A 9736-nucleotide genomic window follows, 5' to 3' on the forward strand; every position below is an offset into this window, starting at 1 on the left:
GGGGTGAGATTCTTGAGTGATGAACCACAAAAAGATCCCAGGGAACATATACCTATTAACAATAGGATGTTAGAACAAGAATGATAAAATCTTTTATTTGTATGAATTACACACAGATTTAGGTATTAGTGCCGCATTAAATGTTATATGTTAACAAATTTAAACAGGATGTAAACACATTTAACATACCCAATGCTACATTTGCTGTACTAGAAGAAACCAATAGGGTTTGACATGTCTACTGTATGTGGGATTCTCATACAGGATTTTACATCTGATTGACTCACCTGCTGAATGGCCTAACATTGTCAAAGTGATTTGTGCTCCACCTTGTGGCGTTAAGATTCTCATCCTTTGGCAGACACATTACAATTCCCAAATGTACTCTTGATTTTTTGCTTTGAAAAGGAGGATATTTTTTTCAATATCAAATCTTTACTTTCCCTAGTAGATATCTCAGATGAAGACATCAGTTGCCTTGTTTGCTGATGCTACCACATCTGGGGCCACTGCTGCATTCGGTTTCATCACTTTACTCACATTTTCTTTTTTTATTATTTAACAAAACCAATACAAACAAATCAGGTATCTTTACTCACATTATCCATTTAGGGAAGCAATGTATTCATATTCTTCTTCTGTACGTACCTATAATCCTAACAATTATATGCACCCTAATAGAAAGCAAATATGATTATATTTACATGAGTTTACAAGCAAATTAATTATTAACATGCATTATATGATTAATAAGCATGAACAGTATGTGACTTCCTGTTGTTTCCAGTGGTACCCTGGACTGTACTTCCAGCATGCACACACACTAAGAATGTTAATATTTTACTATCGTGCAATTATAAACCCTATTCATTTCAGTTAGTCTGTAGAGTACTTCAATATTTGGTTCAATATTCGAAAAGCAAAAACCATGCATTTAAATACAATGACAAAAATCTTGAGTTTATCTAAAATGGGTTGCATAACTGGTCAATTTCATGTCTGGCTCAGCAAAACATTGCTTTTTACAGCAAAGTCAAAAATGTGCAGTATTAAGCCTCCCTCTGGTGGAGAAATGTTAAATCCTAGTAGTGGGAAGCATTTTTACATGCACACTTACTGTACCTGCTTTATTAACTCTTTCCGCCCAATTGACGAGTTATCTCTTGCCTGAAAAAAAACGTGTTCCTAACGAGTTTTTATGGTAACCTGTAATACCGTGACTATACAAGCTCTTACCCAATTTATAAAAAAAACTGTAGCAAAAAATTATTTGTTAATTTTACACTCCGTGTATGTTTTGATAATCGTTCTGAATCTAATCTCTAACAAAATTACTTCACCCATTTAAGAGTTTATAAACAGAGAAAAAATAAAAAAAAGGATGAAACGGAATGAGTTAAGTGTATCTTGCTAGTACCCAAGTGGATCCCTTATACCAAAGACCTTAATTCCTTGCACAAAAACTGGGATATATTAGTTTATTGAGAGACACAAGTAATTTAAATGCATCATTTTCAAAACATTAAAAATATGCATTAGGCAATGCATGTCTAGTCAGTCAAAAATGTTTTTTTATGGCATCATGAAGCACCTTTATTTTTAAGAGTATAAAGAGCTACATTGTAAAAAGTTTGATGAACTGAAAAAACAAACATACAAGTTGAAAAAAATAATAATTTTTAGGTGTTACCAATTTAAGTTGATCCAACGTTTCACTTTTTACAGTGTGCTTTATCCAATAAACATACATGCTTTGGAATATTGGAATAATTAACATTACTGGAGTAATCAATCATATGTTAGTGTTGGGTGATGTCAATCATTCATTTAAAACACAATACCATAAGAAAAACTTAAGTAAAAAAATTTAATTCATTTCAGTTAGAAAGCTTAACAATCCAATAAATATATAAAAACATATGACCACACTTTACATAATCACCTTATTTTCGTAAGGAATAAAAACAAATCAGATTCCCACTAAACTCTTCATAAACACGCCGATGAACATTGTGGACTCTAATCAAGATGATCCTTCAAATGCAATCTGTAACTGTAGCCATATTTGTATGCTTTACTACACAAAGAGCACTGAAATGGTTTCTCATTTGAGTGTGTCCGTTTATGTTTGTTAAGCGTGTAAATACGCTTAAAACCCTTTCCACATTCAGAGCACGAAAAGGGTCTCTCTCCTGTGTGATCTCTCTGGTGAACCCTTAGGTCGTATATGTCAAAAAAACGCTTTTCACAGCAGTCGCATGAAACTGGCCGATCACCAGCATGTCTACGCAAGTGTATTTTTAAATAAGATGGCTTGGCGAACTTCATTTCACAGTGGTCACAGGTGTATGGCTTCTGTCTTCTGTGAATCTTCACATGATCGGTAAGAAGAGCCGATTGATGAAATGCTTTCCCACATGTTTCACAACTAAACAGATCTTCTTTGTGAAGTTGGTTGGGGTTTCTGGCTTCACCTGTCTTCTCAGGAGTAATTACACTTTTCTTTCTTTTGCTTAAAACAGACTTTATTTGTGTTGGTATGATGTTTTTTGTTTCAGTCTGCTCTGTCGACCATCCAGCTGCTTTGCTCGATGCATCAGATTTTCTCTTAGAGCTTTTTTTGGTTTTGTACTGCTTAGCTGAACAGTTCTTTTGGCGTACTATTTTGTTTTGTTGTATATTTTGTGTTTTATCTACAGAAGCATGCGTGTTCCAAGCGATTTCAAATTCTTCTTCCTCCATTTCAATTGGAGGTATAAGGCCAGCAGGAAAGTTATCAAATGCTTCCTTCTTAATTTGCAGACCAAGGTCCAGAAACTCTTTATCATCATCCTGAGAGTGAAGGAATGAGAAGACGTCTTTATCAGATTTAAATTGATCTTTGGATGCCTGAATGTCTGAATAAATTAGCTCTGATTTCAGTGTCAGTATGGTGTCATTTTCAGTTTTTAGGCATTCATTTATAAAGTCCTGTGAGGTCTCATCTTGGTTGTTGAAATAAAGGGGACTGATGATTTCATCCTCAGTTTTTATGCGAGTTAGGGTCTGCACAAAAGGGAAACCTCCCTCCATTTGCTTTTTGATGTAAACTTTACAGTTGTAACTTTTAGGTGACGAGTCTTCTTAATGGCAACACCAGCACCAAAGAAACAAGAGAAGGAAACAGAACAGACATTACACTCTAAAAAATTTGCTGTAATTTTGCAGCTGGTTGCCAGTAACTTACTGTAGAAGATAAAGTCAAAAAATGTTTCATGTTCATTTAACTTTGAACAAAATGTTGCCAGTAAATAACATAAATGTAAAATCTACAGTAAGTTACTGGCAGCTAGTTGCCAGTAATACCCATTAATACTGTAATTTCTACAGACATTTTCTACAGTGTAGGGATCGGTCCCACTTGTAACTTTGTTGTTACAGTACATATGGAGATAACTTTTGAGGAATGCATTTCTTTTTACATTTCCTGAACTAGCTATTAATTTTTTGACTTTACGTCTTGCATAAATCTAAATTGTTTACAGATTTTTATTAAATAACAAAATTGCATTTTAAGCGTATATTTTTTTACTTACCGATGAAGCGATTCGCACCAGAAATAAATAATATGTACTTTATATAACTAAGTTGCAGACTACCGGTGTTGACAACGGCACCCGGAAATCTTTCTTATTAGTTTTTTTCGCGGGTTACAGACGATCATGACAGGTGCACATCGCCACCTATTATACTGGAGTGCGCAGCACAGCTTATTCATCTACACGTCTTTATATTTAACTCTAAATTATTATTCTTATTTTTCAAGTTTCCTTTATGTCACATTTATCTGTATTTGATTAACTGAGATTTATTACTATTTTATTATTTATAATATTATTTACTAGATTATTTATAAACTACATTTTTAAACATCGTATGACAGCTCTTGTAGTATTGTCTTTTAATGTTAGATTTGAGTTTGATCTAATTTTGAAAATTTTCATACGTTTTGAAATTCCTCTTGGAGTGAGAATCCTCCACCAGTGTTGTTCTACATAATAATTGGCCATTATATGCCATTATTATTGGCCGTTTCTCAATTCGAAGGCTCCAGCCTCCGGAGGTCGCATATGCAGGTTGCATACGTCATCAAGCCTGGTTTATTTAAGTTAACTGAGCATTGCATTCGCAAGTCATAAGCATATTGCAACAATTTACGATTAACTAAGAATGTTAGTCAACTTTATAATTGTTAATATTCTGAAATAAAACAGTCTTGATGACGTATGCAGCCTGCAAATGCGGCCTCCGGAGGCTGCAGCCTTCAGATTAAGAAACGGCCAACGTCTTGATTCATCAGTATTTAATTTAATCCGGAATCTTTCTTCAGACGGTGACGTTGGGAGGGAAAACCATCACACCGCCATCTACAGTGATGGTTTGAAAAACTAGGAAGATCTAATACAACGGTTTTCCAGCCCTGTCCCTTGGAGGCATAATTAAAGTGCAAGTATTTGATGTCTCCCACATCCGGCCCCATTATTTTTCTTCTTGGAGTGATAACTAATAGGCCTTATGCCCAGCTGCACTACCTCCCGAACCCCAGCCAGCTCCCCGCCCCCTGCCCGCCACCACCGGACAAACTGATCAATCCAGGTGCGTCTGAATTGTTGTTGTTGTGACTACTGAGGTCAGACACACCTGGATTAATCAGTTTGTCCAATAATGGCAGACAGGTAGTGCAGCTGGGCATAAAGCCTATTAGTGGATTCATGTGTGTTTGAATAGGAATAGTTGGAAAATGTGTATTTTTGGTGTGCTAACAGGATCGAGGTTTGAAAACACTGACCTATTACACATTCACAATTACTATTGAAATAAAACACAACACATTGTGTGTTCTTTTATTTATATTGACTTACAGTGCATTTTCATGACCATGCCATCAGGAGTCTATGCAGCCTATATTTATGGAAAATTTGCAATCAAACAATGCATTTTATGTATTTTGTAATTTTTCATGTTTATATGTCTATACTGTTTGTCCTGAAATGAATTTTCCATAATGCTGCTTTGCAACAATGCTAAGATTGTAAAGAGCTAGAAATTTGAATTGCAAATTAAATTTCTATGTAGTAAATAATACGTGTAGGCTACTATTCATTCGGTAGTCTTATCAAATTGAACAATATCATATTTGTATCAAACATTTGAAGGATAATCAGGAATTGTAGAAAAATATGTTTTAAAAAATCTCAATGGTCTATACAGATCACAAAAATAAACTATTAATGTTTGTGCAAAGTGCAGCATCATTTTTCAGTGATTTTTTTTTATTAGGACGTTCCCATCTCAACCCACAAAACAATGTTTGTTTAAATAGCTGACATAATTTAACAATACAGATTTGCCTATGCAATTTACTGTACATTCAACTTTTACCATTTAAGGCACAAAACCCCTCCGGATCTCACAAGTATCATTTTTTATAAAAATCTTCATCCCTCTCTAACATGAGGAGTTTTCACAACTTAGATGTGAATGAACCAGATGTAGGAGTGTAGTGAGATATAAGACGCTCTGCTTCTCTCCAACCCGACATCAAAGCTCCATGCACTGTAGAGAAGAAGGACCTTTGTGTGGCCTCTCCTGCAAACAACACCTGCAAAGGCTAGAGAAAACAAAGATTATGGTTGTTCGTGTTATAATGAGATACTATCAATCAATACTAATAAAAATATCAAAATTTAATATGAGTAGCTGTACCTTTGAATTACAGCCATTCAGTGGTAGAGGCTCAGCCAGGTTATCTATGTCATATCCTGAGCAACCTTTGGCCACATAGGTGTAAGATCCACAGGAATAGGGATGATGAAACCATTGTGATCTCAAGAGCCTTCTTGGTGCAACAGTTGGATTCCCTAAAACATTTTTTTACATTATCTTACATATACTCATATTCTGCATCTGGTGTTGGTGTTTACAGAACTTTTAATTGTTTGTGGACACAGTATATTGAATATGGACAAAAAACATATAATAAACTGCAATGATGTCAAGTAAACAACCTGTAGGATTTTAAGGGAGTAAAAATGTTCCCAGTAAATTTGCGAAGAAGCTGTGTGATGCTTTGTAGCACTTCCAATTCAGACAGTGTCTCCATGTACTCGGACTCATGTCCCGAAATCCATCCACAGAGGACGTGTCCAAATCTGTGTAGCCAAAGTAAAGTAATAAGGTATAACAGCATAAACTGTTGTAATGTGTAGCATTTCTATCGTACATACTTCTCTGTGGGCCTGAGCACAGTAAATCCAAATATCTTTTTAATCCAAGACATCTTTACGTCGGAAACAACATCAGAAAGATCCGTCTCATCCTCCCACACAAGGTAGATCAGTTCACACTCATCATCCCAGAAAGGCTGCTCGAACTCAAGGAAGATCTTGTTGTTGGTCCCAAAACCCATTCTCTGAATGGAATGCAATTTGTGCAATGGAAGAGAAGGACTCAGGAAAGTGTCCTTATGCTTCTTCAGGTACCCTTTGTTACAACAGCACATAAAATTTGTTGCAAAGAAATACTGTAGTTGAGTATAAAAATGCATAAAAATCCCAGACAATGTATTACACTTACCTAGTGGGACAGTGACTATAACATGGTCAGCTGCAAATGTCTCTCCATTAAAGCATTCAATCAAAACAGGGAGGGTTTTAGTGTCTGGTCCATTCTTCGTGTTGTTCCAATGAATGCACTTTACCGGCTTGTTGTACAAGACTATGTCTTTGGGAAGACCCTTCATCATGTTATCAATTAAACCTTCATATCCTCTGTGAAATAAAGAGTTCAGCAACATGTAAGTTGTTTTTATTGGACAACTGATTTCAATACATCTGTAATAAAATGGTCATTCATATTTTCTTGTGTTTTAGATGATAATGGTACCAACACATGATTCTTTATTCCTGGTACTGTAATAATATTATTCCAGCATACAGTAAACAAACATACTAACATTCATACAATTTACATAAATGATCTGTCACAATAATCGCTCACCCTGGGAAAGTGCAGTCCAGTCCTGGAAATGTCTTATACATGCCGAAGGCTCCCAGACCCACATCATCCATCGTGTGTGTTCCACTGACACAACACTCCATCTTGAGTAATGTGTTTATCATCGCCATTCTTAAATCTATGTTAGCCGGATCTTCCTTCCACTCTTCTGGGGCCAGACGTTCAGCTTCCGTCTTAACAAACTTTCCAACGCTGGGCAAAGGCTCTCCGCCGGTCTCATTGAACTGCTGGCTCTTTTCCATTAGTTTTATAAAAAGCTCCATTGCTGGCCCCATCACATCAGGCCCCAGTTTTTGACCTGAACTGGAAAACCAGTTGGGATTAAATAGCGTAGGGCCATCCATTTTAATTTGCTGGTTTTCTTCTGACATTGACTGTTTGTCAAGGAGTCGGTAGTCGCATGCCAAACGAAACACTGGATTTTCCTTTGATGGGCCATGGATCCAATTAGCACCAATCTCCACAATGTTATCACCTTAACAAAAAATGAGAAAAAATGTATTTTTGATAAATATATTTTTTTTAAGTGCAAGATAAATATTTGCTCCAGAGCTATACATTCTCATTAATATGTTAATGAGTTACATATACATGATTAATTTTTAATGAGGTGAACAAATTATTAAAAAAAAAAAACTTAGTTGTATAGCAGGTTAAATTATTGTATATTTACTGTAGGCTGTGTAAAATGTAAAAGATGTCCCACTGGTGAAGTGATCAATAAATTGTTAAATAGTTAAAATGGTTCAGGTCTAGATTATTGCAAGTTTTGCAGTCTACATTGTAAAAACCATGGTACATGTGTATAGTAATATTAAAAGCCATAAAAATTATACTATTTCATATTAGCGTGGGTGGTACGTGCTACTTTTGCAAAATGTAATTTAAAAAATTGTGTCAGTGGTGTCATCTTGCAATCCGGTTAATCTTTAACTACTGACTTACTTGTTCATTACTGGACTTTACTGGCTTTTTAAATTAGTAGGCACATTGTTTATATTAGTTTATCTTCTGTACTTTATTTATATACTGTACTATTTTGTTTTGTGACTAAACAAACAGCTGACTATTTTTAATGTTATGTTCATGAAAAATATGAAGTAGCCAAAATGTAGCAAATATTTTATGTTTTTTTTTTGTCTTTATTTTTATTTATTTTGTATTTTTGTCTTTATTTTGATATTTCCTTTGAAACAGTAATCTTTTACTTTAAAATACTAATAATAGTACATTATTATCCCAACACCAATAGGCCATAGGCTTTACTTGTTCCCCTAACTTGCAGATGCAAACCATAACATATTGCAGGTAATCTCAAAATACATGCAAAATTAGATTAAAATCTAAACAAACATGCTAATCCACGTACTGCATGCCATGTGTGTTTATAGGAAGTTATGAAGAGTCTGGTAGATGAACGACAGAAATGACCAATGCAGTTTACATTTCTGACAGATGATCTGTTCATAAGTGCTGTTATATAATAATAGGCAAATGATTATTTTCAGTCTTACCCAGCCGGCCTGTTTGTATTCTGCCACCGCTTCTTCCAGTCGCTTCTATGATGTTTACATTACGAAAGCCATGCTTGATTAATTTCTGTGCAGCACCAATTCCTGAAATGCCGCATCCGATTATAAATATTTGCGAATCGAGAGATGAACGCTGCGATGCCATTGAAAGCGTTACCTTATTTCACACAAAACGGCGAGGGCTCGCTCGCTCTCGCTCTCTGGTGATCCCGCCCCCTTACACTGACACGTGACCTGTCATCTGTCACTAGGCTTGTTCGACTTCATTCGGCGCCGCTAGAACTGACAAGCGGATGACGTCAAATCACCGCGAGAGCGAGTCGAAATTACACTACTCCATATAATTTCTCGAATCGAACTCGCGGTACTTTGACGTCATCAGCCTGTCGTTTCTTTCGGCGCAGCATGAAGTCAAACAAGCCTGAAAAACCGCCTACCTTAAAGAACATACAGTAAACGTTTATATAAAATAAAGATACAAATGTTAACGTTTTCTTAAGGTCTTAATAGGCAATAATTAGCATTTGTCCGTAATTTTAAAATTACTTTTCCACTTAAAGTAATGAAGAAATGTCTTTAATACTGTACATGTGCGATGGATTTATCTTTAAAAACTTTCTGCCATAAAATCAAACTTTATCTTTATGAGATCTCTTGTGGAACTTTAACCTACACAAAATGAAAGGTGGTCAAATATAAAATATTGTAAAACTATATTTATAACGCTATTACTACTTATTACCAGACGAGGGCAGTCTTCTATCTTTTTTAGTTGATATATGTTCAAAAGTGTAAACAGTAAACAAAGTATTCAATAAAGAAAGTTATATACTGAATACAAGTCTTACAAAAGCAATGTGAGCTCAATTTATTCAGGATCCCCCGTGCCAGTGCACTGCATGAACTTTAGTTAATGACAATGAAGGTACTTTGTACTTGGCATAGTTCAAAGTCAAGTTGTTAGAATGTTTATAGTTAAGTATCTACAATCTGATACTGATACTGATGCACACTAAAACTGTATTTATTATAAATAGTTGTTTTGCAACAGAACCTGTACTGCCATGTACCTTTATGCAGAATGCAAATGAATATTAGTGCAGACATAGGCTATACAATTAATGCTATGTGTGCCAGAAAATCATCAG

General features: G+C 35.3%; 2 protein-coding genes across 3 annotated transcripts; both read right to left on the reverse strand.

Moving 5' to 3' along the window:
- Positions 1–1464: 1464 nt before the first annotated feature.
- Positions 1465–3738, reverse strand: LOC129416761 (uncharacterized). 2 transcript variants are annotated; one of them, XM_055171142.2, is made up of 2 exons: positions 3576–3738; positions 1465–3119 (listed from the first exon to the last, which is right to left on the reverse strand). In XM_055171142.2, the coding sequence occupies exon 2, from the start codon at positions 3070–3072 to the stop codon at positions 2020–2022; it is 1053 nt and encodes a 350-aa protein (XP_055027117.2). In that variant the 5' UTR covers positions 3073–3119; positions 3576–3738; the 3' UTR covers positions 1465–2019. The 2 variants fall into 2 exon arrangements, with proteins under 2 accessions (XP_055027117.2, XP_055027118.2); XM_055171143.2 differs by having other exon boundaries at positions 1465–3122; positions 3576–3717.
- A 1133-nt stretch (positions 3739–4871) lies between these two features.
- Positions 4872–8818, reverse strand: paox (polyamine oxidase). The gene is made up of 7 exons (XM_073873354.1): positions 8571–8818; positions 7039–7531; positions 6616–6809; positions 6267–6522; positions 6075–6191; positions 5746–5896; positions 4872–5650 (listed from the first exon to the last, which is right to left on the reverse strand). Exons 1-7 carry the CDS (start codon positions 8731–8733, stop codon positions 5504–5506), a joined length of 1521 nt encoding a protein of 506 aa, XP_073729455.1. The 5' UTR covers positions 8734–8818; the 3' UTR covers positions 4872–5503.
- Between the last annotated feature and the right edge of the window lie 918 nt (positions 8819–9736).

Source organism: Misgurnus anguillicaudatus, chromosome 11 (genome assembly GCF_027580225.2).
Source record: "Misgurnus anguillicaudatus chromosome 11, ASM2758022v2, whole genome shotgun sequence".
In the NCBI taxonomy this organism is placed as follows: domain Eukaryota; kingdom Metazoa; phylum Chordata; class Actinopteri; order Cypriniformes; family Cobitidae; genus Misgurnus; species Misgurnus anguillicaudatus.